The sequence below is a fragment of the Aplidium turbinatum genome, chromosome 13, assembly GCF_918807975.1.
Source record: "Aplidium turbinatum chromosome 13, kaAplTurb1.1, whole genome shotgun sequence".
NCBI lineage: Eukaryota > Metazoa > Chordata > Ascidiacea > Aplousobranchia > Polyclinidae > Aplidium > Aplidium turbinatum.
The window spans coordinates 13,343,193-13,370,910 of record NC_137484.1 but is presented as its reverse complement, the minus strand read 5'-3'; the positions used below and the strand labels follow the sequence as shown (position 1 = coordinate 13,370,910).

Below are 27,718 nucleotides of genomic sequence, written 5' to 3'. Positions count from 1 at the left end.
TCCTGACTACGAATTTTATTTTCTGGTTTTGTTTCTTTGAAGTAGTAAAGTCATACTAAATGATAACTTTGATAAGATACCAACAAAGGGAAGCTCCAGAATTTGTGATTTGCTAGCCTTCATATCAAGCTTTTACAGCAGTAGCCTACTTCTATTGTTTGCTTTTCAAATCGCATAACTTAGCCAAATAAGTTATTGTTGGAAAAAATAAAAGTGACTAAGCCTCTAGATGGCAGTGTTCCCTCAGCCGAAAGGTACTGAGAGCGGTTAATACGGCTCTGGACGCGGGCTACATTGCAATGGTGAAAGTTTATACGAAAATTAGTTGTTTCTGACTGCTTTAGAGTATGTCGGAACATGCCCACGTATTTACCTACACTTTATCTACTCCATTTCACTATTGCAACATTTACAGATTAAAATTAAGTAAGTTATAAATTAATTATCAATAGCACTTAAATCATCATCAAAAATTTTACAAATAGCAACAACACGGTAGCGCCACAATACAACAAGAAAAGTAGCCTATATACTAGTATGGGTTGGGATGCTATATTTTTATATCAGAAAATAAACAAAAATATTACTGTATTGTGGTAGACTAATGAAAACCAGAAAAATGTCCGAAAAAAAACAACTGAGCAACACGTCTCTTTTGTGTTTTATGTAAGGTTAGATACAAATAAACTTCTCGCATTGCAGTAGTTCAATCACTCTTTGTATGAAGCTGGAGTATGACAATATATCTTATTCAAACAAAATGCTTATCGGACGTTAAATAGAATTTATAGTGACGTTAACTTTCTCCGATAATAACTTAAACGATTATAAACACTAAACAGTCTATGTTTTTGTGGAAATCGAAGACAAATAAAATATCACTCTGTGTGCTTCAGAATTTTTGTTTCCACTTTTCCGATCATTTTTTGAAGTTTGCTTTTCAGAAGAAATGTTGCAAAACTCGTTGCACTCATGAAAAGGCAAATTTTGTTGTTTCTTGTAAGTCCTGAAAAAAGAATAATCATAGGCTGCAACCAGTCGTTGAAATTATGTAAAAATTACCCCCCAGCCTATATACATAACTACCGGGGATAATTTTTTCAAAAACAGAGAAAATTGGATCATTTTGCTGTGTTTTGGAAGGGCAAGAGGCCCTGGAGCCACCACTAGCTATATTAAGCTATGTCGCAAATCAATTAGAGGCTCAGTTGAAATACTTTGCTTGTCACGGAAAGAGTTTATCTCCACCTACAAGTCATGCTCCTTGTTATAATGTTATTTTAACCTAAATACGATTTCAAATTGTTATGTAACTCAGTAGCCTACTCACCACAAAGGTAGCCTAAAATATTACCTACTTACCAATATCGGGTTGGTAATGAGAAAGAAATGTGCCAAACATGAAAAAGGCAAAGGTTGGGTAAATTGAAGAAACACATTTTGTCTGAGTTGGAAAAAAGTATATGTCCGTCACAGTCCACACAATTTGGGCAAACATTATCGTAAACAGGGAAATCGTTCCGCACATCTCGATGGAGAAAATACCTGCAAGCAATAGAACTTGAAACAAATCAATTCTTTATATTGATAAAATTGATGTTGACGGTTGGTTTGTTTCATGACAACCACTCCATAATTCTCCAGCAACACTTTAAAAATCGGAAACCTTCACTCAGCCAATCTCCATAACCGACCCTGCGTCAGTGGTTCAAAGCCTCTACAAGAATGCTAAACTAGCTGGAGTAATCTATCGAAAACTTTGTCGGTCCGAAGATAAAGATTCAAAACCAACCAAATGTAATATGGATTATAAAATATAGCCTACTAGCCTACTTCATACCAAATTTTTCAAACGCCAGTTATCCTATGTCTATAAACACCACGGTATGGTCTCATCAGTTCACAAAAAGTTTTTTTTTATCCACTTGACTGCAAATTCAGTTGGCTACAAACTATGTATTGCACAAGAGTGTTTTGCTAACGCAAACTCTTGTGATGACGTTGGTGTTAATTTTTTTTATACCATGCAAATGTGCTTCGTTCATTCCTGAAGAGGATCTGTACGCTAGAGCGTACGCGGTTGTGGAGGAAAAAGCGACAGCACTCCAACTTGCACATATTCCGAAATAACCCATCACAACGTTGTGAAACCACCATCGACAAGATACTGCACATATAGAAATGTAGTTAAATGTATCGACCAAATACTCTCGCCTCAGCTGAAGGTAAAAGCTTTAACGTGGTCCTAGATTTAATAAAGAAAAATATGAGGGATAAAGAAAAAACTAATATGGTTTACGAAAACGAGAAAAGAGAAAACTAACATATAAGAAAGTGATTTTTTTATCCTCTTATTTTCGTTATCAACATTAGTTTTTTCTCCTTCCTCTTACGTTTTTTTGTTTTGTTTTGTTAAAGCTATGTAAAAGTTTTTGCCCAGCTGAAAGTGTTATTATTAGACTATTAGGCTATTGTGAAATCGATTTTTTAATAAATTTTACTAAGAGATTACATTGTTGTGCAAACGCCAGTGTTCGATGCATGCAAATTAGAAGTATGTCAACTGCAAATCAAACCTTAAGCACAGGCTACAGGATGTTTCAAGATAATTTAAAATTATTACAGTAGCCTAATTCGTAAATTTTATTTTATATAACATAATTAAATAAAATAAACTCAAACGTTTTCGACACGTACGTGTGTCCTCATCAGGAATTAAATCTGCAATAGCCTACATAAAATGAAAAATCGTAAGATAAATTTGACTATGCACTGTAACTGTAACGACACTCTGGACTGAAAACACAAACTGAACAAATGATACGAGAATAATTGCGAGTAAATTATGCGGTGGGAAACAAATCACGTGAGGTGTAGACTACAGGCATTGGACAAAACAATTAGAGCACACACAAAAGGAACGATGAGCCACAGGCGAATAACAACTAAAAGTGCAATTAAAGAGCACATCGCCTCTTGTGAAACGTGCACTGACAATGTCTCGATCGACCAATTTAAAATCATCTCTCGAGGCAGATCTGATTTTCAGACTAAGATCATGGAAGCCTTAAGAATCAAACGTAACAATCCATCTCTCAACCGGCAGTTATTCGCCTGTGGCTCATCGTTCCTTTTGTGTGTGTTCTAATTGTTTTGTCCAATGCCTGTAGTCTACACCTCACGTGATCTGTTTCCCACCGCATAATTTACTCGCAATCATTCTCGTATCATTTGTTCAGTTTGTGCTTTCAGTCCAGAGTGTCGTTACAGTTACAGTGCATAGTCAAATTTATCTTACGATTTTTCATTTTATGTATTGCAGATTTAATTCCTGATGAGGACACACGTACGTGTCGAAAACGTTTGAGTTTATTTTATTTAATTATGTCATATTTTGTGTGAAATAAAGTATGCTAAACCCGCTAAAGTTACTATGTTTTATTTCTCTATGGTTCAACAAAGCAAACTCTCTACCAAAGCTTTATTTTATATGTTATTCGCTCTGAAAATGCGCATTGCCATGATGCGCAAAACGTCATTGAAGCAATTGATCAACCTGTTTGTTTTTGCTCTTACTTTCACTTTCATCAGATGAACGTTAGAAACGAGACTTAGGCTATAACTTATGTACTGATGGTTAAAGAGTCCAGACAAGATTAATTGAACAGAACACCTTTGGCGCAATTCGATCTCAACATTGTGATCAAGTTGTTCCAAAACATTTGAGATGGTGAGAAGCGTTTTTTGATAACAGTGTTTCTATTCAAAAGAACGATTTTAGTTTCAAATAAGCCATTTGATGAAGTTACAACAACTTGATACTACTTGTTGTATGTATAAAATACAATATTTAATAATAGAAAAAGAAAAAACATAAATAACGTTTTAAACAATGAAAACTATTAATACTACAAAAAGTGCTCAATGCCAAGCAAAAGCTAAGCAGAGCGAATTAATAGTTAGGGCAATACATGTATATGGTTTGACCCCAAAAAAATTGCAACAAAAGGTTTTTCAACTGATTTGATTAGTTTTGGGTGTCAGTATTGACATATTCAAAATCTTAAGCAATCCAACTTCCGGAAAGTGGTTATTTTCAAGATGGACGCCAAACCATCAAAATAACAATAAATTGACCATAACTCGGTCATCATATGACCAAAACATGGAGTTTTGGTGTCTATATCTAGATTTTTATACCCTGTGAAGTCAATGAGACCATTTTCAGAATTGTTGAATTATCTGATAGCCTATAAATTCAATATGGCAATCCAAGATGGCCGCCAAATCAATAAAATAACAGTAAATTGACCATAACTCGGTCATAATATGACCAAAACATGTAGTTTTGGTGTCTATACCTAGGTGTTTGTACCCTGTGAAGTCAATCAGTCCATTCTCAGAATTGTTGAATTATCTGATAGCCTTTAAATTCAATATGGCAATCCAAGATGGCCGCCAAACCGTTAAAATAACAGTAAATTGACCATAACTCGGTCATCATATGACCAAAACATGTAGTTTTGGTGTCTATATCTAGGTTTTTATACCCTGTGAAGTCAATGAGACCATTCTCAGAATTGTTGAATTATCTGATACCCTATAAATTCAATATATAGCAATCCAAGATGGCTGCCAAACCAATAAAATAACAGTAAATTGACCATAACTCGGTCATCACATGTTCAAAACTTGTAGTTTTGGTGTCTATATCTAAATTTTTATACCCTGTGAAGTCAATGAGACCATTCTCAGAATTGTTAAATTATCTGATAGCCTATAAATTCAATATGGCAACCCAAGATGGCTGGCAAAACAATTAAAAATGAACAATAACAATGTATTGGTTATTAAAAACCCGGTGAATTTCTATACATATTTGGGTAAACTAAGCAGGCATAAAGAGTTCATACGATGTGGTCATGTACATCAGTAGACTCTTGACATAATCAGCGTAAATGATGAAGATGAAGGGGAAGATGAAGACAGCCTCTACGTGGCCTTCCCTACAAGTAACTTCGACCAGAGCTAACAAGCACTAGAAGTGAAACCAATGTTTTCACCACGTCACATGACAACCGTGCCTACTCTAACGTCTAGCCAGCCCTTTTTAGGGCTTGCTCTAACGGTGATCTCGGCCAATATCGAAGGGTTTTCTTCAGCAAAATCAGCCATCCTTGCTGAACTCTGCAAGCAACATCAATGCAATATTCTCTGCCTACAGGAAACCCACCGAAGTGCTACACACCACAGGCCAAGAATACCCGGAATGGACCTTGTCAACGAAATCCCTCATGGGAAACATGGCAGTGCTATGTACGTAAGATCTGGATCACGCATTAACTCAGTTTCGTCCGATGATAGCAATAACACCGAATGCCTGACTCTCCACCTCGATGGAATAGACGTAACATCTGTCTATAAGCCCCCAAATGAACCCTTCATACCAAACGATCTGATGGTGCAAAATGGCAGTACGCCTGGCTTGTTTATTGGTGATTTCAACAGCCACAGCTCGAGCTGGGGCTATAGAAACACCACTAAGGATGGAGAAGCTGTTGAAAAATGGGCTGACGATAATAACTTGTAGCTCATACATGACCCCAAGTTACCCCCTTCCTTTAACAGCGGAAGATGGAAACGAGGCTCAAACCCGGACCTCATCTTTGCAAGTGACTCCATCACTATGGGCTGTGTGAAGCACATATTGGATCCAATCCCACATACTCAACATCGCCCAATCCGCCTCCGAATCAAGGCAGTTGTTACTCCAAAGGATGTTCCATATCAACGACGATACAACTTTCGAAAAGCCAACTGGAAGGGATTTACTTCAGATCTGGACTTCCACATCGCCAATTTACACACGTCATCAGATAAATACCCTGACTTCATAGAAGCTGTACGAAGAGCGTCAAGAAAAAACATTCCTAGAGGCTGTAGGACACGTTACATCCCTGGTCTGAATTCAGACTCAGCAGACCTCTATGAAGACTATAAAGAAAAGTTCCAATCAGATCCTTTCTCTCACTCTACAGTTGAAGCTGGAGAAAACGTGATGGCAGCTATCGCCAGCGAAAAGAGAAAAATGTGGCAAGATATGATCGAATCCACAGATCTGTCTCATAGCAGTCGGAAAGCCTGGAAAACAATTAAATTGCTGTCGGCGACTACACTAAACCAGACCACCACTACACTGTATCTGCCAATCAAATTGCCCATCAACTCCTTCTAAATGGCAAAAGCAAAAATAACATGAAAAAGCAGTCTAAACCCCGGTTAATAAGACCTCAAAATGTACGCAACCCTCGTCTAACATCTTTTTACCTCATTGAAGAACCTCACATACAAATCCCATATCGAAAAAGTAAGAGCTAAGGTGGCTTCTAGAAATAATATTTTGCAGAAACTCGGAAACTCTGATTGGGGTGCCCTCCCTGACACAATACGGTCAACTGCTTTAGCCTTATGCTATTCGGTTGCAGAATATGCTTGCCCAGTGTGGGAACGCTCAGCACATGCCAAGAAAATTGACCCCATATTGAACCAAAGCTGCCGTCTGATTACAGGTTGTCTCAAACCAACCAACATCACGTCGCTGCACATTCTGTCTGGAATTGCTCCCCCCAACATCAGAAGAAGCGTGACCAGCAGAAAGGAAAGATCTTGTCAGGACATAGATTTGAGACACCCACTGTATGGCCAAACTCCAGCACACAGGCGTCTGAAGTCAAGAAAAAGTTTCCTTGCTTCAGTTGTCCCATTAGGTCATGACGATGTCGCCGCCAATGTGCGGGTTCAACTATGGCAAGAGAGACTGGCAGCCGGACCGACATTGGCCAATATGGAGCTCACACCCATGGAGAGCCTTCCTCCCGGAAAACGTGAACCGTGGAAGTATTGGCGATGCCTCAACCGCTTAAGAACTGGTATTGGCAGGTGTAAAACCTTGATGAGACACTGGGGGTATTCCATGGGGAGCACAAGTTTCAAATGCGGACAGGAGCAAACGATGCAACATCTACTCGAATGCCCTGACCTAAAAGCAAAATGCTCTGCACAGGATTTGGCCGAGTTCAACGATAGAGCAAGAGCTTGCGTGATGCTCTGGGCTACGGCCGTGTGACACACGATGAAGAAGAAGATCAGCGTAAAGAAAGCACATGGATCAAGTATTACTAAATCTCATCGCTGTCACTCTCGATGTCATCGTCTGTAATTATGTGATTGCTGTATGGGTTGACACATGAACCAGTTTGGCATGGTCCACATTCAGCATGACATGGTAGCCCATATCTCCGGCAACTGCAGTGAGGTGGACACGATTCGCAATTGCAGTGTATCATTTTCAGTAGGTTGTCCGGGGGAAGCTTTCATGTCCGTCATGATTGGAACCATCTGACTATTGTCTACTTTCCATCCCCAGTCTAGAGCATCCATACCATCGTCAGTAGCCTACCCATCCAGACCATAATCTGGTAGTAAACTCTGAGGCAGTGGAATTTGGTAGAGGATGGTGTAGGTGGCAAATGTTCAGGGTGAACAAAGGACTTGGATGTTGTAATTTTCTTGACCAATGTATTGCAGCGCTGTGTTTCCAGGTTACTACTGCCATCGTTGCCAAACATAACGGTCATAGCTTTGTTTCCAAGATCCTTAATCAAACAGGTGATCTCTCCATGCAGGAAGTGGTGAAGCACGAGCTCAGTACATGCCAACCCACCTTGTTTGAAGCTAGACATTTTTTCCGAGAAGCCGATAAGTCTCAAATAGCTCCCGCCATCACAGAACATGCCAGCAGTGTGACGTCAGGCGATTATGAAGTAGTGAAAAAATCTGCCCCGAAAACCGATCACTACGTTCTTGATGGGGGGGGTTCTTGTTGCATCGAGTGCTATGGAAAGCTGGAGACAGTTGTGGGTCTATTGTACAGTCGTATGCAGATTATACCATTCGTCATTATCGCTTAGCAACGGTGGTCTTTGATGGATATGGTGGTCCGTCTATCAAAGACAATACCCATCAAAGACGCGGCATGAACGTCCACCGGGTTGTTCACTTTACTGCAGACACCAAGTTCATTGGAAAGAAGGAGAAGTTCTTGTCTCGAGCTTCCAACAAGGAAGGATTAATTTCTCTAATTTCTGCTCAACTGAGAAATAAAAGCCGCAATGTGATCAACGCACCAGGTGATGCAGATGTTGACATCGTCAAGACGGCAGATGGACAGCGCTCATAGACATGGTACGACTTTAATTGGTGAAGACACGGCTCTTTTAATGTTGTTACTATACTATGCTAACACTGACCCACACATTAAAGACCTTTACTTCCGCTCCGACAAAGCTTACTCAACCAAGATACACGACATCAACAAACTGAAGGCAATCACCAGGCCAGATATAGCCTATGCTCATTGCTCACAGCTCTTCTTCATTCATGCATTCACCGGTTGTGATTCAACGTCAAGGATATTTGGTATCGTGTCCACTTCACTGTAGTTGCCGGAGATATGGGCTACCATGCCATGCTGGATGTGGACCATGCCAAACTGGTTAATGTGTCAACCCATACAGCAATCACATAATTACAGACGATGACATCAAGAGTGACAGCAATGAGCTTTAGTAATACTTGATCCATATGTTTTCTTTACGATGATTATGTCAAGAGTCTACAGTACATAACCACGTCGTATGAACTCTTTATGCTTGCTTAGTTTACTCAAATATATATAGAAATTCACCAGGTTTTTTAATAACCATTACCAATACATTGTTATTGTTTATTATTAATTGTTTTGGTAGCCATCCTGGATTGCCATATTGAATTTATAGGCTATCAGATAATTTAACAATTCTAAGAATGGTCTCATTGACTTCACATGGTATAAAAACCTAGATATAGACACCAAAACTGCATGTTTTGGTCATATGATGACCGAGTTATGGTCAATTTACTGTTATTTTATTGGTTTGGCGGCCATCTTGGATTGCCATATTGAATTTATAGGCTATCAGATAATTCAACAATTCTAAGAATGGTCTCATTGACTTCACAGGGTATAAAAATCTAGATATAGACACCAAAACTACATGTTTTGGTCATATTATGACCGAGTTATGGTCAATTTACTGTTATTTTAACGGTTTGGCGGCCATCTTGGAAGCCATCTTGAAAATAACCACTTTCCGAAAGTTGAATCGCTTAAAATTTTGAATATGTCAATACTGACACCCAATACTAATCAAATCAGTTGAAAAACCTTTTGTTGCAGTTTTTTTGGGGTAAGGTCATATATTGTCATATATTGCCCTAACTATAAATTAAATATAGTTATTACTATCTAAAGCCTTGACAGCTTGTTTCACCTAAAAGGAGGATCATCAGAAGGTCCTTATAGATTCTATTTGAATAAGGACCTTCTGAATTCTGAGGATCCTCCTTTTAGGTGAAACAGGCTGTCAAGGGTTTAGATAGTAGCCTAATAACTATACTTGATTTAAATAACGTTTTAGTAGTTCTACTCTTGACATAACTTTTTGACGACACCTGGAATTGCTTTAAAATTCGAATCTGTGTTCGGGATCGCTGAACGTCGGCACCCTAACATCAATACCGCGCTGGATGACACCAAGCAGGTGAGAACAAGCACCCAAGAAATCACATGGTATTCACGGTCAAAGGAAAACGTCCACAACAAAGTTGCCACCATCACTATGATCCATAAGATATAGACTTTCTGCAAACATTTGAGTGACCACAAAACGTGTAGAATTTTGAACTACTGTGTACGACAAGCCTATTGTATTTGCTTCTTGCAGCGGTATTATTATTATTAATCGATACAGAACATTGTTTTGGTTGTCGTATCCAGGTTTACACCTGGTGGTTGAAGATTTAGATTAAGTGGACAGGAAGGCAAGGAAGCCAATCTTCATGTCCACCTTCAGGCATGCCTTTAAGTGTCTTGCCAAAGACACAGTCGCATGATCATGAGCGGTGTCGAACCGGCGCCCTTTCGATTGCCGTTCCAGTGCTCTCACCACTCGACTATACAGAACATTATAGTTGCTTTACGTAAAAGTTTAGAGTTTTAACAGCTGTTTTGAAACACTTTCTGCATAAAATTTTTGAAGTTGTTCTTACCGAATTAAAGATTTTGAAGTTGAAAGAACCAACAAAGAGAAAAATCGCAGCAAGAACATTGGACAGTAGAATGCTCGGCCAAGCAATCATAGTCTAAATATATTTGTAAATCAGATTTTACCACCAGACTTCGCATTTACGTTCAAGTAGCCTATGTTATCTACAAATAAATCAGAGCTACCCCACCAACTAACCGAATCAAAATCTTTCCAACCCATTTCAAATCAAGCCTAATGCATCAGAAAAATCTTTAAATTTGATGACCATTGACCACTTGTGCATAAATGCACAATGGCGAAGGTTTATTTTAATTCCTGGGTCTCTTAGAAAGATTTCTGGCCCCTATATTTTTCTGCCTGGCTCCAGATGCAGCTTACTCCTCTTTTGTTTTGCTTTGCAAAATTTTGAGACATTGGTCCAAGCTGTGATGAGGCATGCAATAAGTGTTGAAGTGATACCATTCCCTGTATTGAGGAAATAGCCTACTTCATTCACCTTTAAAGTTTCAATATTTGGTCATAGTACTGAAAGAACATTGATTATGATTCTATTGTAATAAGACATCATATGCTAAAAGTAGTTTTGTTTAAAGGTGCAAGATTGAAGCAAGAAATTCGATTTGATGGATTATGTATGGTAATTGGGACACAGACAGGTCTATGAAGGTAGATTAGAGTTAAGTCAGTCTTGTCAATCTCGGTAACCGGCCCTGCGTCAAAAGCCTCTACAAGTATGCGAAACTACCAGGAATAACTTTTCAAGGCTTTGTCAGTCCGAGAATAAAGATTCAAAACCAAACACGTGTTTTTATTGATTGAATTCTGTTTCGAACGTAGCCCGAAACTTTCAATAAAATTGATTTGCCTTTTTTTTTAATTCTAGCGCTACAAGGTGTTTTTTTAGCATTTGAAAACTCCAGCTTTTTTATACTACACAATTATTATACGAACAGTGTTCAGTTCAGTTCAGTTGTTTTTTTTATTTCTGACCATCATATCAAAACAATACACATCAACATAGCAAAGGTCAAGAAAAAGGTAGAAGCGACAAAACGCGAACGTTAAAACGTGCTTGTGATCGAAGTAAGTTATTGAGTTGAAAAAAATTTGGCACGGTCGCAACACCTTCAGAAAAATTTAAGATAATCCTTATACGGCTACAAATCTGTTAATTAAAAGATGACAAAAATTACTTGCCAGTTGAGGAGCAGGACAAATGTCGATTGGATACTTGGCGACAATGGTTTTGATGGAAGAAACGTAATATTCTGCAACGTAAGTATAAATCAAGAACTGAAAAGTAACAATGTTTCCGTGTATACTACAAACACTGATTTGTTTATCTCAAGTGTATTCTACTCTCCAAGTCTATAAGCCTATACTACAAAAATTTCGATTTTTTTTTTTTTAATGAGATGAGATAAACAACTGTTATAGCAGATAATTGTAAGCCTACGAATTGAAAAGTTCCTCGTTTCAAGCCCTGTTTTCAAGTTAGCCTACATACCTGATCCAGGCAAACTTGGAATCTTTGAGTGAGCAGCAAAAACAAAAAACATGTAATCGCATGCCACAGAAATGAAAACACACGCTCCAGATAAAACATTTTCTGAACGCATATTGTCTCTACAAGGAAATGACTTTCCACTTTGAGTTCTCTGCTTTCATCAATATTACACAATAGGAATCAGCAACGCCTTTCAATCACCTGACAGATCTAAGAACATATTTATCTTTGTCGGTTGTGTGGTAATGCATTTATTTTATGTGTTAGGATGGTTTTATTGAGATTTCAAATGCGAATTGGCTGTCTAATGAAATTCTGCCTGCTTAACGGACATTCTAACTAATTTGACTATTCAACTCAATTAAACTATTTCCACACAATTGTTACTCGAATTATAATTTTTAGTTATCAGAAGATGTTCGTATAATATTGTAGGTCTATAACAAAATTAATTTAAACATTACAAAATAAGGAAACAATAAGAGGTTACGAATTGTCACATTTTAACAGCCATTCAATTTTCAAATTATATACAAAAAAATGAAGGGGTATACCAGCAAACATCTATAGGATCGGCCCATGATGCAAATTATATACGTTTTAAATTTTATTCTCTCTCGTGTCGCTGTTCGTCTCTCTCGTCAAAGGGCGAGTGTGAACAGTTTTACTTTCTGTTACGGTACCTTTTTTTCTAATTAGAGCTGCTTATAGGTGGAAAAATACAAAATCTTTAAGAAATGACGTACCTATGGGTTAAAATGGTTCACTTGTTAGGAAGGAAAACGTATTTGGCATGATATTGGATTGTTATAGTTGGAACTAATTAAAAATTGTTCTTTATATTTTGATTGAAAGAAGTAGGCTTATTTAAAATTGCAAAGTCCATGCATTAACTTAGGCCTAACTTTTATACTTAAGTATATTATATAACAGTAAAGTTATAAACTGAGCTGCTTTATACTTTTGTAGCCTACATATTTATTTATAGAAACTGACTACCCTACTTTCATCAGTGCTAAAGGCTTAGAACAATGAGAACCTTATCTTCTCATTTCCCGATGCTTTGATTCAAGCATGCGACTCATTTTTACCTTTTACATAATTATTAATATCAGCAACTTGTAAACGTTAAGGTGGGCACGTTATGCAATATTGACGATACAAATAACCAGTACAAGTAAGCTACAAACCATTTTATAAACTCACAACTGTTTGGTTTTCCAGCTGTATTTTAAATGTAATGTTACAAAGCATAAGGAAACCTATTTAAGTCAACAGCTTCATAAGTTTTTATGCTTTGTAGGCACTACCGTCGGTTGCCACTTCCTATGATGCAACCCGGTTTGATTTTGTAATTGCGCGACACAATCAATAGGAAGTGACAGAGAGGTTACACTAAAATAGATGACCAAATAAACAGTTCATTTTATCACAGGTTCTCAACATGCTTGGTCGAGGAACATTGCGGTAATGTGATAATAAAATACTTCATCGGCTTATAAAAAATCCCATATTGTGGAGGAACATGAAACCGACTGTCCATCTATTGCCAGTTAGGCTATAACTTTTCGAGAAACCGAAACAAGAGTTTTAAAACAAAGAGCTTATCAAGTCTTGTTCTTTGTTTTGTGATTCTTTTACAATTTGCTCAGAAATCCCTATCAGAAATGTAGGCTACATTTTAATATTAATGTAGGTCTATAGACAGACAAAACTTGTCTTTTACGGCTGGCAAGTAGCAGCAACCCAACCTTTTGAGACCTTAAGTTCAAAAAGTTTTTTAACATTTAGGCTACTGATTGTTTTTATAACTGTTAAAAGAAATGTTGAATTTTTTAAGGTCAATGAATAACATATTCAGGCTTTGAAAACATTGCACGAGATTAATGTTGCAGTATCTTTTAATTATCATTTACAAAAAATGGTCTCGATTGCAGCAACTACCGTTCAATCAGTCTACTCAGCCATGTCTATAAACTCTTTTATCACTATTATCGCTACACCAATAAGAATGACTTTTATACATCCTTCCCCCCAACACAAGCAGTTTACCAACCAGGAAGAGGAACAATCGAACAAATCCTAGCTTTGGAAGAAATCATAGAAAAGCCCATAGAATGCAACAACCCAGTTCATATAATCTTCGTTGACTGCAAAAAAGCCTTTGACAGTGTCAAACCATCTTACCTCAGGTAACTTTGAGATAAAACTTTCATCAACATAAGATACAGACACGTCACGTGCTGTCCAGTGTCCAACCTAAGCTATGCAGACGACGTGGCAATAATCAACAACTCTAAGCAGAAAATACAATAATTCCTTGATAATTAATCTGTCACAAACCGCTGCTAAATTCGGCCTTCAAATAAATGTGTCCCAAACCAAATGTACGACAACCGATACAATTGACAACTCACTCAATCTCGCTGAATACGGAAAGCAAATAGAACAAGTATCAGAATGCGCATATCTTGGCCACAAACTATTCTCGACCAACGATGGAGAAACTGCAATACAATACCGAATCGGTCTATAGGCTGGGCAGCATTTGAAAAACATAACAAGATCTTAACCTCTAATAGACTCCCAATCAAACTAAAATCAAAAATTTTCAACGCTTACGTTTTACCAGTCGTGCTGTACAACCTAGAATCAGGCCCGGATTTAGGGGGGGGCAGAGGGGGCAGGTGCCCCGGGCCCCCCGACTTTTGAAGGGCCCCCCTACGAGGAAAAAATGTTGTGTTATGTGTTATTTTTTTCTTCCTTTCAGCCTTTGAAGTTTCTGCAAAATGCTGTGCAGTTCTGGATTGATGCTACTGTAGACGCAGAGGCAGTTTTTCGCGCCGTAGACGCGAAAATTTTTTTTGCAGGGGGGCCCCCCGATCTAAAAGTGCCCCGGGCCCCCCTTCAGCTAAATCCGGCCCTGCCTAGAATGTATAATTTGGACCTCCGTAACAATAAAAAACTCACAACTTTTCAAAATCACATCATGAGACGCATGACCAACAAAAGGCTACTTTGACCACATGAAAAGAGAAGACCTTATTGACTATAACGAAGCTACACCCTGTTGCAGCAACAAAAAAATAAAAAATTCTAAAAGTTTTCGGCCATACTAAAAGGTCAAAATACAGAATCAGCAAAACCTGCATGGAAGGTAAAGTTAACGGAAAAGAGAAAAAGAGGCGGACCACCAAAGCGATGGCATGACAACATGCAGGCATGGATAGAACTCAATTTATCGACACTGGGAGAGCTAGTTAAAAACCGTGACTCATGGAAACAGATAACCCATGTTGATGCGCAATCTGCTGCAAGGGGGAGATGGCGATTGAATATAGGCTACCTTTTAAATCGCCAAAAATATGTTTTTTTATTAAAATCTTTGTGCGGGCTAGTGAAGACTAGATATACTTTATAAATGTATATTTTTGTAGCCAATTCAGATTATCTCAAACTATGAGTTGCAATCCCAAACGGGGTTGTAAATCGTAATTTTAGGATTATTCATTTTTAAATTGTAATTTATTATTTTTAGTTACATCAAAAAGTGCAAAGTATGTAGGCCTACTGTATATTAACTACGTGCAATTGAAAGAAATAAGACTTTTTGTCAAAATATTGCATCTTTTAACACTCATTAAGAAAGTTATTGACAGTAATTAAAGGAACGAAATAGTCTCACACATGAAGATGACAAAGACATGTTACCACAAAACTTGTTTGGTTAAATCCGGTTTTAAATTCAATACAATTAACACTTAACAGTAAAAAGAAATAATGGCAGATGATGACCTGGCATATTGTTTGCCATCCAACCGGTTCTGATAAATGACTGGTACTTTGTTGTGATTAAATCGTCAAATCGTAAGAAAAAGTAATAATTTTTAATTATCAAAGCAAGGAAAGGAATTCGTGAGCTAGTTTAGTTATAATATTTGATTCTATTGAAAAAATAGTTTATAATAAAAAAAGTTTATAAGAAAGCGGTTTTCAAAAGGGAGCTAGTTTTTTGATAGCACGTAGCATATGAGAAAGCAATTAAAGTGAATTAAAATAAATTTACAAAAACCTTTGGTATTTGAAAAAATTAACTTTTTTCTCGACTGTGGAGTTTCTAGGCGCGGTCAAGAGTTTATCATAAAGTTGTTGATTGCGATGCATCACATCGCCTGGATGTCACGTTATTTTGCGTCTATGAAAGTAAGCTCGACTGGTTCGCAGTCTTCGCAGACTTTATATTTAGTATCGACTGGTCTCTATATTGCATAGATATCGCATAGCTTATAGGCTACTTGTTTCAATAAAAAAAAAACATGTTGCAACCAGGTCGATTTTCTTTTAACTTTATTTCTTATTTCGGTCTCAAGCACGTTTTAACGTTCGCTTTTTGACGCTTCTATCGTTTTCTAGATCTTTGCTATGTATTGTTTTCGCTGTGATGGTCAAAATAAAAACAACCGAACTGAACATGGTCGTTAAGAATCAAACTAATTTACGTTGATTCCTTGGTGACTTTTGAAAGCTTTAACATTCCATAATATTATATTAGAATAAGTGGTTTAGTTTTTTCTGATCGACCAAATCAAACACGCTTGCTCAAACGATTAAAAAAGGTGCTTTTTAACAGATTAGAAGCAAAATGTTGTTTGGTTCAGTGAGTGTTTTAATAAACATATGTTAGTGTTACATGTAGCATATAGGCCTACAGAAAGATGCAAGTTTGTGAAAAACATATTATTTTGAATCAGAAGTGATTTATTAACTTCAAACGTTTGGACATAAAGGCTGTTGACCTGAGCTTTCACGACTGAAATTTTCCTATGATGGACGTCACAGGACGGTCGCCTGAGCTTCGCAAATACATTAAGTATCAAGCGCTGGCCACAGTGCTCGTCTTGGCCTCGCTTTGTTCTGCTCAGAAAATATTTCGTTTTGGCTCTGAGGTGGCTGATGTCAGTTTAACTGACGTGGATTTTGACAGAGGTTATACAACGGTTGAGTTGACAACACCATTCTCTGTCTATGGTCGTGCAGAGTTTGAAAAGGTTTACGTAAGTATGCATAAAATGTAGTGTAAATATTTATAGTATGTGCCAAAACTCTAACGTTACTATTCTACCCAGGGCCGGATTAAGGGAGTATGGGGCCCTGGGCTGAGCTGAAAGTGGGGGCCCTTATCAAGTGACATTTTTCGCTAAAAATGAATGGTGGAGTGGGACTACGACACGGGCCCAGTTGCATGTATCTGTGGCACCGAGCCCCAAACAGCGGACCAGTGGCGTAGCCAGAAAAAATTTATGGGGGAGCCAAATATTTGATGAATTGAAGAGAACAACAAAGTGTTTGATTTAAAGCCATCGCCACTTGATGTGCAGTGGCGTATCCTGGTGGGTTGAAGCAATAAAAGTGGTAGGGGGGGTTAGAGCGTGCCGAAGGCACGCGTATTGTAGGGGGGTCCGGGGGCATGCTCCCCCGGAAAATTTTTGAAAAATTACACTCAAATAATGGATTATAGTGCTTTCTGAAAACACTTTTAGAGTAATATTTGTATGAAATTTGTTAGCAGATAAACAGCTATTAACTTATTAAAGATAACTCTTACACACGAACGGGCAAAAGCTGCGGCTAAAATTAGAGAACACTAAAAACTCAGCTACACAAAAATCAATAACTACACAAAAACCCAACAGAGTAAGCCATTGTGAAATTGCTTCCATAAATTAGTTCAAAGAAACGTAAATCGCGTAAATTTTGCGCGATTTACGATTTGCAAAATTTATTGGTGTCTTTCTGTGTGTCTAAAACAAGTCCTTGGGGGTGTTAATAGCCAGATGTCTTGGAAAACGATATAAATTTCTACAAACTTTATTAAATTTTCAACAAAGGGCTCAATTTTGGAATCCAAACTTGGAAAATTTGGGGGGGCATGGCCCCTTTCGCCCTCCCTGGCTACGCCTATGCAGCGGATCACCTTCTTGTTTGCCCTCGGCTTTCAACACGGTGCAGTAGGTGGGACCTGTCAGTGTATAACTCCGTTGCGGAAGAATGTGTCAATCTGTGGTGTATCAACGAACTTTAGAAGACTCGATAGAAGAAGAACTGCATCATATCTAACTGACCATCTTGTATCAGATAATGTCTTCAAAACAGGCAAACCATCTAGGAATTTTCGATGGACTTGCCAATGATGAGTAGACGAGACGAGCCATGAATAAAGGCTTTGCAACAATTCAAAAAGCTCAGCGGCAGAACGGCATGTTTCTACAGGACATTTAAGCTGGCGATTAAAGTAAGTGAATGTGCTGTGCAAGGGACATAATGAGCTACACTACATTTCTCGCGCAGAAGAGCTTGAAGACCGTTATACTTGCCACTCATATTGGCAGCATTATCATAACTTTGACCCGTAATCCGTACCATTTTCGGATATGAAAGTATCAAATAAATATGTTTTTTGTTAAAAAAAAAAGAAGAAAAATTGAATAACTGGGGTTGGGCAGGGGTGCTGCAGCACCGCAGCACATTTGGGTGAGCCACTCTTGCTTGTTTGAGATACGAATTAAAGCAGTACCCTAATCTCCAGCTGTGCAACTAAAAAAATTAGTAGATTTTTTTCTTGGAGGTGGGGGCCCCCAAAAGTGGGGGCCCTAGGCTTCAGCCCAGTCCGCCCCCCCCTTAATCCGGCACTGATTCTACCGTAGTTTAGTAACAGTGAGTTTTAATAGATTTCACTATTGGCATATAAACGTGTTAAGGCAAATAAAGTGTTAGCTATTACTGAAACCCAAGGTAGAGCTGCCAATATTCATTTGAAAAACCATTGGTATACTCAATGACTTTCTTGATTTGCATTATTTTTTGAACCCTGTTCGCAGACAGCCACTTTATCTGGTCCAGATCTTTATCCGATCGGGTACGGTTTTTGATCAGACCTTTACCAGATCTGGACCAGACAAAGTGGCTGTCTGGGTTGTACTCAAAATATCAGCTTTTATGTTTGTTGAGCTTGGTGAAATAAAAATTAAACTATTAGTTGGTGCTTGTATGTAGATCGTCTTCAGTCGGCTACAAATGAATATAAGGCATAGAAATAAAGATGACAGATATTTTTATTTCATTCTAACTTTCAGATTAATGTTGTCGGAGCTGTGTCCATCGGCGAACCTGTCATAACACAAAGCCTAGAAGATATTAGAAATAATGTCATCATTTTTTCTCCATTTCTCGTTTCAAGCACTGGCAATGGTAATATATGATTTTAGTTGATCTTTTTTTGTTTGTCTTACTGTGTTAAGCTACTGTAGCCTACAATTACCAGCTTATTTTCGATTAGGCCAGGCCCTACAATACAAGAACATAAAATATATCCTTTAAATTTAGAAATGTTGCAAATTGACTGTAACTCGTGTTACTGAACTTTTTTAATTTTATTAAGCCTATCTACAATTGTAAAATATTCGTAAAGTGAGAAGCTCTATATCTATAACAAAAGCTCCGCTTATTAAGAAAACCAAGACAAACTACCATTTATGAAAAGTGTGCCGTATAGGAGTGTACAAACAAAAAATTATTAAGCGAAGGAAAGCATTCACTAAGAAATTTACTGCCTTTCGCAAAGCAATAAATACAAAGATATGTTAATCTATTATAAGTAAAATTGCATTGAAAAATTTTCTGTACAAACATCTTTATTACAGCCCACTGGGATTGCAATATAGTTTTTTTTTTATTGTTGGGTGAATTGTTTAAACTAACGTATTATTACAAGAAGAAAATTCATAGACCTAGGCATGCCCTTCCCCCACAGCCAACGCATAAAAATAGGTTGTAAATGTGCAAACAAATTTTGTAGATTGTTATTGGATTTCAACGCTAGCAAAATCTAGCCACGCTAGCAACGAATTTAAACAGCGAATGCAATAATTCCCCCCGCAACAACACTTTAATAATCAGAAACTTCACTCTGTCAATCTCGGTAACCGGCCCTGCGTCAAGAGCCTCTACAAGTATGCGAAACTACCAGGAATAACCTATCAAGGCATAGGCGTAGCCAGGGGGGGGCGAACGGGGCCATGGCCCCCCCAAATTTTCAAAGTTTGGATTCCGAAGTTGAACCCTTTGTTGAAAATATAATATAATACGTATAAATTTATATTGTTTTCCAAGACATCTGGCTATTAACACCCCCCAGGACTTGTTTTAGACACACAGAAAGACACCAATAAATTTTGCAAATCGTAAATCGCGCAAAGTTTACGCGATTTACGCTTCTTTTAACTAATCTGTGGAAGCAATTTCAGAATCGCTTACTCTGTAGGGTTTTTGTGTAGCTGAGCTTTTTGTGTTCTCTAATTTTAGCCGCAGTTTTTGCCCGTTTGTGTGTAGATAAGAGCTACCTTTAATAAGTTAATAGCTGTTTATCTGCTAATAAGTTTCATACACATATTACCCTGAAAGTGTTTCCAGAAAGCGTTATAATCCATTATTTAAGTGTAATTTTGCAAAAATTTTCCGGGGGAGCATGCCCCCGGACCCCCCTAGAATACGCGTGCCTTCGGCACGCTCTAACCCCCACCAGCTTTATTGCTTCCCTTGCTTAACCTACCAGGATGCGCCACTGCACATCAGGTGGCGATGTCTTAAATAAAACATTTTGTCGTTCTCTTCAATTCATCAAATATTTGGCCCCCCCCAAAAAATTTTTCTGGCTACGCCACTGTATCAAGGCTTTGTCAGTCCGAGGATAAAGATTCAAAACCAACCAAACAGCAAAGGGTATTAACTTATTAACTTCTCGACTTATTCATTTTCCAGCATTTTCAAATCGAACAATTTTTTATCGCGTCTCTCAAAATCAAAAAGAGCTTGAAGATCTTCAGCGATTATTTCGCAACTACATCGCAGATGTGTTATTTTCACCCACGCTTGCAGTTATAGTGACCTTTGACTTTTTCATTGCTACCGGTGGCACCATGAATGAACCTAATTACCAGGTATGAATAACTTCTGGCCAGTTTCTTGTTAAATATGAACCCCTGATCACAATAACTTCAGCAAAAATTAAGTGGAAGCTTGCTGTATTTGCATTTCAGTTCATCAGTTTAAGTTACCATAAGAGCAATGCAACAAATTTCTTCAAACACGATTGCTTCAGTTTTTCATTTCAGTTGCAGAAATTTGATTTGTTGCGTTGATAAACACGTCATCTACGGACGCGTTAATGCAAACAAAACCAGTTGCGGTTGCGCAAACGACTATACCACCTGAAAGTTTTGGGAAATCACGTGACCAAAAGCCCCCTGGACCCGCTACTGGATATACATGACAGCTGCTGGAAATTTTAGAGAAATAAATTATCGTAAACAAAACGTGCTAGACTTAATCATCCAAGAAAAACGTTTAGCATAATTATGATAATAATCAAAATACGAAAAAATAAAACAAAAAAAAACGATTGAAAACGCTGATGATAGTCTGTCAGTTATAATGATAGTCTGTTGTGATTCACTTTTGATTTTTTTTATTGTTGTCTTCTTTCGTTGCCCAAATAATCGAGATTTAAAGTAGCCTACATGCAGCCAACACCAAAACACTTACACGTAACCCGGAGCGGTCCACGGAGCCCCGAGCAAAACACGGAGCCCCAAGCGGTCCACAAACCCCAGGTTGGGAAGCTGTGCCATAGACAGTAGCGTTGACAGGGAGGTCGAGGGAATACTTTTGGACCTGGCCCCGGATGGTTTTAGGGCCCAATAACCTTTCAAAAAGGCCACAGAAACTTAAGAAAACCAAAGCGTGATTCTTTAGGTATTCAGTGAGTTTTTCTTTGATGTTTCTTGACTTGGGACCCGAAAATTTATTTGGTACCGGCCCAAATTATTCTCTCAACGGCTTTGGCAATAGATGAAGCACTATCAAAATACAACTTAAATGTTTCTAGGCTGCTGTTGATTCGATGTGGTAGGCTGACCAGTGATCATATCTTTTCCAAATATAGCCTAGTAACGTTTTCACTGTTATTTTACACAAGAAAAACTTAAATTAATTTTTCACGTGATGAATAGTTATGAGACTATCCATACAATCACGTAGTTTTTGTGTTTTGTTGGCCCAAAAAGTGTTGTTTCCAGGCAAATTTAGCTAGTTGCTTACAATGCAGTCTGATCTGATTTCAGATTTAAAGGGCTTTTTGCCCTAAACTGGTGTAGGATACTTTAGGCTACATTTAAATTGTGATTTGAACACCTACTGGAAAAACAACGCAATTTAACCAATCCACAATACAAAGCTTTATTATCTTCACTTTTAAGTGTAAGTGTAGGGTTATTTTTTGTTTAGTTTTTGCAACACTAACCTTTGCTTAATTTTTTCGCAGAGGAACCACTTTCAATTTATTTTTGTGTCTGATGGCGATAAAACATTTATCAGATACTTTTACAAATACCTTCAATACATTCAACATGATGGAGAATACGCCAAGGTTGGTGGACTTTCTGGATGTTTTTACGATACCGTACTTCACTTTGAAAGTTCATGTAATTTTTTTTTAATAATGTTTAAAAAAAACGACTGATGCGAAGCATAGGCTACAGAATTATCTTCAGCAGCAGTGGTTTGTTAATTCAATGTGTAGATCAGTTAGGCTATTTATTTTGTAAATTTTTTTTATATTTTGTAAATTAGAATTGAAAAACGGCATGCATTTCGTTTTTCAATTCATTGTGTAGATCAGTTATTTGTTTTCAATGTAGATGTAAAATCAGTTATTTTTCGTTACTTGAAAAGGGCTAACATGTGTATGGCCGAAAACGTTCGTAGTTTATGTTCAGTTTGATGTATTATGTTAAGTGCCGTGTGGTTGCTTGGTTTTATCTGTCTATTAAGTTATTGGTTACTGTTATCGACCTTCTGAAGCAGATTGTTTTCTTTTTGAAACAGTAAAAAAAACATTAAACAGACTAAAGTGATTGAGCCCCTGGCCTAAACAGCCGTGAGGCTCCCCGGCCGGGGGGGGAGGTTAACACGGCCCTGACCAGTACTAATTTACTTGCAGGTCGGTCAGTTTGTATTTGCGGAAAGCGCTTTGACTTGCTTGGATGAAGTAAAAGGGAGTGGAACTAGCGACGTTGGGAACTTATTTCGTCATTCGAATACTGGATCTCGTGGAAATTATTTTTGGAGAATCGATCTTCCTCTTCGTTGCTCCAACTTCAGTGAGCTGTTAGGTTCATTTGTTGGGTGTTAATCCTAGCTAGTAAAATCTAATCTTTTTATAATGATTCATCCTCTGCATACGGTGAATTATTGTAAAAAGGATGTTTAAAATGATTAAGTAGGCTAGCCTTTCAATGTAGTCCGGGAACATTGATTGATTTAAACCTGAGGTGGGAAAATGATAAAAGATCCTCGGCCCCAATGGCTCAAACAATTTTTTTTTAAAGTAGAGTTTGCCAGCTGTTAAACTGACGTTTTTTCGACTACCTTGCAAGCATTCTCAGTGTGACTACTGATAGACTCAGTGATGACATTTTTTTGTAATTACAGAATCCGATTGCTCGAAGGCAGAAGAACCAATACAAAGCTTTAATTTATCTCCGGTTGGATATTTTATTGAAACAGTTTCGCGTGATATGTGGAGATTCTATAGACTTTATTTTTGCAAAGCAGGCACTAAAACTACAGCGGGAGATATATCATTCAAACAGGATTGCAGTTATGACAGTGATTATTATATGTATGAATGGAAAAGTCTCACTTCGTCAAATCAGTGCAACGAATCGACGAATGACAAGACGATGGAAATGAGTTACCGAAATTGCTTTAAAAACAAATCTATCGGCAATCACCCTTAAAAAAGTATTTTCATAGCCCAATAGCCGATAACCCAGTAACAAGGATGCGTGTCTTTTGCCAAAGCTCAATATTTTTGAAACTTTTAGTTTTAGTTAAATAAAGACAAGAACTTCTCAAGTTTTGTCCTGTTATTGCGCTTTTTAGACAAAGATGTATCAGAAATTCGTATGGTTTTCCATTCAGCAGCTCACTTAGGTAATGGAGTAATTCACACTGTAGGCTACCACAGCCAAGTGCCAACTACACTGGAAACTTCACTCCCTCAATCGCGGCGACCGGTCCTGCGTCAACGGTTCAAAGCCGCTATGTCTGCTAGCATGCGAAACTACCAGGATTCAGCTCGCAAGGAAACTTTTTTTCATCCGAAGATAAAGATTCTCACATTTAATAATGAAAAAACGCAAATACATTTGATTCGGCAAAAATCTGTCTTCGTGTGAAACGTTCGCGAATGTCTAACAATGCATACCACAAACTTGTAATACAAATGGTCTGACTTGAACATGACTTCCAGAGATTTAAACAATTTTGATAGAGAGGTCATTTCATTGATCACACATGCTTTTACATGCACAATGCCGAATCCTTCTCGAAAAGTATCAGCTTTATTTCTTTTGAATTGCACCAAAAATTTCAGCGATATAACGCAGCCAAGGTCAAGCATGAAAGACACATAGCTGAAGGATAACATGCTCTACAGATTTATAGTTATAGAAATAACTCTCGGAGTCTCGGTGCTTGTGATTTAAAATTATGAATGGAAAATAGAAAGCGTCAGGAAAAAGTAGAATTCAATTTAATAATCGTTTCAAGGTGCATGGTAAACTTTGCAATCATTCCATATTGGCATGACAAATATAACTTTCAAACTTTAGGCTATGGGCTACTAAATACTCAACTTTTAAACTTTGCATATTAAACAAGACCAACTTCTTTACTGTCGCGTCAGAAACTTGCATGTACACATTTACTGTACTTACAATCAGCATCAGTCGTGTGAAAAATAACTTGGTTACAATACTTTAGAAAAAAAGTAGTTGCAAACTTGCGTCTGTTGGAAATTTGACTACAACCACTTCATTGTCCAATGCCAAAAACATCAGAATCTTTAGACTATAAAAGTTTATTAAAGATTCTTCATAAGCTTGACATCAAGAAATATCTTATTTCAAAAAGTGAATTTTCTTTGGCCTTTCCCCCAAAAGGCATGTAAAGAAATTAGATTGTAGTCAAAAGCCCAAACAAATACTGTCTTCAAAATTTTACATAATTATAATATCAAACAAACTAAAAATATACAAACATAACTGCAAGCAGACATTTTCTTTTTACATAAGTATACAACAACGAGCAATCACAAAATGGCATGTTCAGTTCTAATGTAGCTATAGTGTTCACTGTTCACCACAGCTGTAATTTATGATCATATACGCATTTAATAATTGAAACATAAAAAAATAGTTATTAGCAACACAGATGCATTAACTAAATCAGTGAAAAAATTGGAATCACCAAACCAGACATAGCCTACAGAAAACACGCAAGACCAATTTTAAAGTATACATAATTTACAAAGTGCAAAAAAATTGATTTTACCATGATAAAATCAGTAAACATCCTGCTATTTTTATTATTATAAAGAATATTTTACTTCAAATGTGTGCAGTCCAGTGTCTATTTTGCAGAAATCTTGTCTAAAAGTTGGCAACAAAAATAACTGCATTAGTTCATCAGTTTTGTCTTCAGGAATTCTTCTACACTGTCTGTGTCCCATTTATTGATGCTCAGTGTTTCTTTGACTGCATTATTTTTATCCATTAGCTTAATGATAGGTTCTTGACCACGAAGATATTTTATTTTCAAGTTTTTAAAAGTTTTAGACTTGTCTCCTTTGACGAATGCTTGGACTTGGGGGTATCGTCCAATTTTTCATCCACACACTTCTAGGGTTGCAAAGGGAAATTTTTCACTTTCTTCATCGTCAGCTTCACTTTGGCAGCACTGTAAACAATCCTGTTCAAGTGCAGACAGTTTATGTTCGGAGAGAAGAGCACAAGAACTACACATCAACTGGGAACCGAATCCTAAACTGGAACAGTCTTGGGCAGAAAGACTCCCATTTGCTTCACTTTGTACTATTCCAATCAACAGAATTTGAAACACCCCGGCAAGAAAACCTGGTTTAAAGGTTTTCTTTTTCATTGTTACATTAATTTAATGTAACCAACATTAAAACTATCACCTAAAGAGAACAATAAGATAGGTTACCTATAAACTCTTCATTTCAAAATCAATAATTGACATATACTATAAGTTTAGAAAATCTGGAAAGTGCATGGCCAAGATACAATTTAACAGCCTTTTGCTTTGCTTTTTAAGGCTCAAAAATTGTCAGATTAATACACATGATCGCTAACTGATGACGAAAAATAAACTTAATATGGTACAAATAATACCCAAACCCACACAATAATCATTTTCTAAAAAATTTTACTAATAAAATACACCTCTCCAATTAATCACTCATGAAATTAACAGCTAATTGAAAGTTAAAAGCATGAAGAACTATACTATTATATATATAGGCATAAGCGCCGACTTTTATTTTTGCACGGGGTGGCGAATAGCACAATATGGCAACCTAAACACTTTCAAACTGCATGTTTTCGTTTGATTTTTACTAAGCGTGTTTCGTAGATGCAATTGTCTTTTCACACCTGATTTGTAGCTCGATAATTTACAAAGCAACTTTAAAACAAAGCACAGGAGGTATGTCGTGAATTTGATTGTTACGTTGCTGCTCTGACACTTCACATTTGGCAAAAGTATTTTTGCGAACAGCAGCTCTGTCAATCCAACTGTTAATCAACTGGTCAAGTTGTAACCGTGAAGCTTCAGCTTGATAAACATTTAAAATTAGGACGTGGTTCAATCGCTGTTGCGTCATGGTAGATCGCAAGTAGGTTAAAAATTAAAAAAAAAGATTTTTGAGGGAGGCAATGGAAAGATCGTATTTTATTGATTAATAAATCCCATTGTAAACCTAACAAATGTAACAATGACTTATGACAAGTAACAAATAAAACGATCGCAACAAGGAAAAAACTCGTAGCCTCGTGTTGCGTAATCTTCACGTAGCTTGCTTGTTACGCGAGTATCATGCTTGTGACAAAAACAATCATTTTCTTCGCAATACTGCATTGGTTCACCTCTTGCTTTACGTTGACTTGAAGCGAAAACCAATGATCAAAAAAAGATTTAAACGTCCGTTCAAATTACATTTATTTGCAGTAAGTAATGTAACCAAAACGGGGTGGCTGCCACCCCGCCACAACGGTTACGGGGTGGCGTGGCCACCCCGTAACCCGGCGCCAGTGTATATAGGCCTAGTTGACCAGTTTGAGGTGAACAAATATTGAAACTTTTCTTTTAATTCATAGACGCTACTAGCCTTGTAGGGTAGGTTTTAAGCCGCCAGCTTATTTATGAAAGAGAAATATAGGAGAGACGCTGTCAACCATCAGGCGAAGGTAGCTTAAAACCTACAAGCGCCGACGCTATAACAGTTAATAGTTTTTAAGAGCATATTCCAAAGCATTTGATCATAAAAAACGGGTGCAACCTAATTCGTACCATGAACAATTCGTACCATCAATTTGTACGGTACCATGAAAAGATCGAGAGAAAAAATAGCACAAAGCCGAAGTCGGTGATCGCAACAAAGCCAAAGTCGCTAATCGATCAATTCGTACCATGAAAAGATCGAGAGCAGAAGTCGCTAATCGGAGTTTCCGCAAACATTTTAAAGTTAGGGTTAAGCGGAAACTCCGATCCGTGTGCTATTTTGGCTTTTTTTAACTTAATTTTTCAATTTTTGCAGGGTACGAGTTTATGTTACGAATTGACTGTACGAATTGTTCATGGTACGAATTAGGTTGCATCCATAAAAAACATATTCTATGGAGGATCAATCAGGTTCTGTGTGTGAAACTACTGAGCACTTGTATAGCATATCAAACCTAGCCTTCTATTAAAGAACAAACTGGTAAGGTAATTTGCAGGTTTAAGTGTGAAATAGTTTGAAAATTAATATCCTTTTAAAACATATGGAGCTCGACTTCAGCTCTTTGCCATGAGAGTTATCCCAGTCGTTCATGCTGTTAAGTAAATACCGTACCAGTACACACAAATTTAACAGATCGAAATT

At 37.4% G+C, this 27,718-nt stretch overlaps 2 protein-coding genes across 2 annotated transcripts; one reads left to right on the top strand and one right to left on the bottom strand.

Moving 5' to 3' along the window:
- Nucleotides 1-7: 7 nt before the first annotated feature.
- On the bottom strand, nucleotides 8-12,509 carry LOC145782487 (uncharacterized). Its single transcript, XM_082594286.1, has 8 exons — nucleotides 12,402-12,509; nucleotides 11,656-11,856; nucleotides 11,346-11,416; nucleotides 10,150-10,242; nucleotides 9,553-9,742; nucleotides 2,024-2,167; nucleotides 1,363-1,545; nucleotides 8-1,006 (listed from the first exon to the last, which is right to left on the bottom strand). Exons 2-8 carry the CDS (start codon nucleotides 11,765-11,767, stop codon nucleotides 879-881), a joined length of 921 nt encoding a protein of 306 aa, XP_082450412.1. The 5' UTR covers nucleotides 11,768-11,856; nucleotides 12,402-12,509; the 3' UTR covers nucleotides 8-878.
- Nucleotides 12,510-16,481: 3,972 nt separating this feature from the next.
- Nucleotides 16,482-23,510, top strand: LOC145781661 (uncharacterized). The gene is made up of 6 exons (XM_082593336.1): nucleotides 16,482-16,709; nucleotides 18,789-18,903; nucleotides 20,473-20,651; nucleotides 22,034-22,138; nucleotides 22,712-22,871; nucleotides 23,203-23,510. The coding sequence occupies exons 1-6, from the start codon at nucleotides 16,482-16,484 to the stop codon at nucleotides 23,508-23,510; spliced, it is 1,095 nt and encodes a 364-aa protein (XP_082449462.1).
- The last annotated feature ends 4,208 nt before the right edge of the window (nucleotides 23,511-27,718 follow it).

Coding starts and splice junctions, on each gene's coding strand:
- LOC145782487 (XM_082594286.1), bottom strand. CDS start 11,767: ATGCGTTCAGAAAATGTTTTATCTGGAGCGTGTGTTTTCATTTCTGTG. Junction 10,243..11,345: donor TTTGTCCTGCTCCTCAACTG/GCAAGTAATTTT, acceptor AAATATATTTAG/ACTATGATTGCTTGGCCGAG. Junction 9,743..10,149: donor ACTTCAAAATCTTTAATTCG/GTAAGAACAACT, acceptor AAATGTTTGCAG/AAAGTCTATATCTTATGGAT.
- LOC145781661 (XM_082593336.1), top strand. CDS start 16,482: ATGGACGTCACAGGACGGTCGCCTGAGCTTCGCAAATACATTAAGTAT. Junction 18,904..20,472: donor CGTTTCAAGCACTGGCAATG/GTAATATATGAT, acceptor TTCATTTTCCAG/CATTTTCAAATCGAACAATT. Junction 22,872..23,202: donor TCTTCGTTGCTCCAACTTCA/GTGAGCTGTTAG, acceptor TTGTAATTACAG/AATCCGATTGCTCGAAGGCA.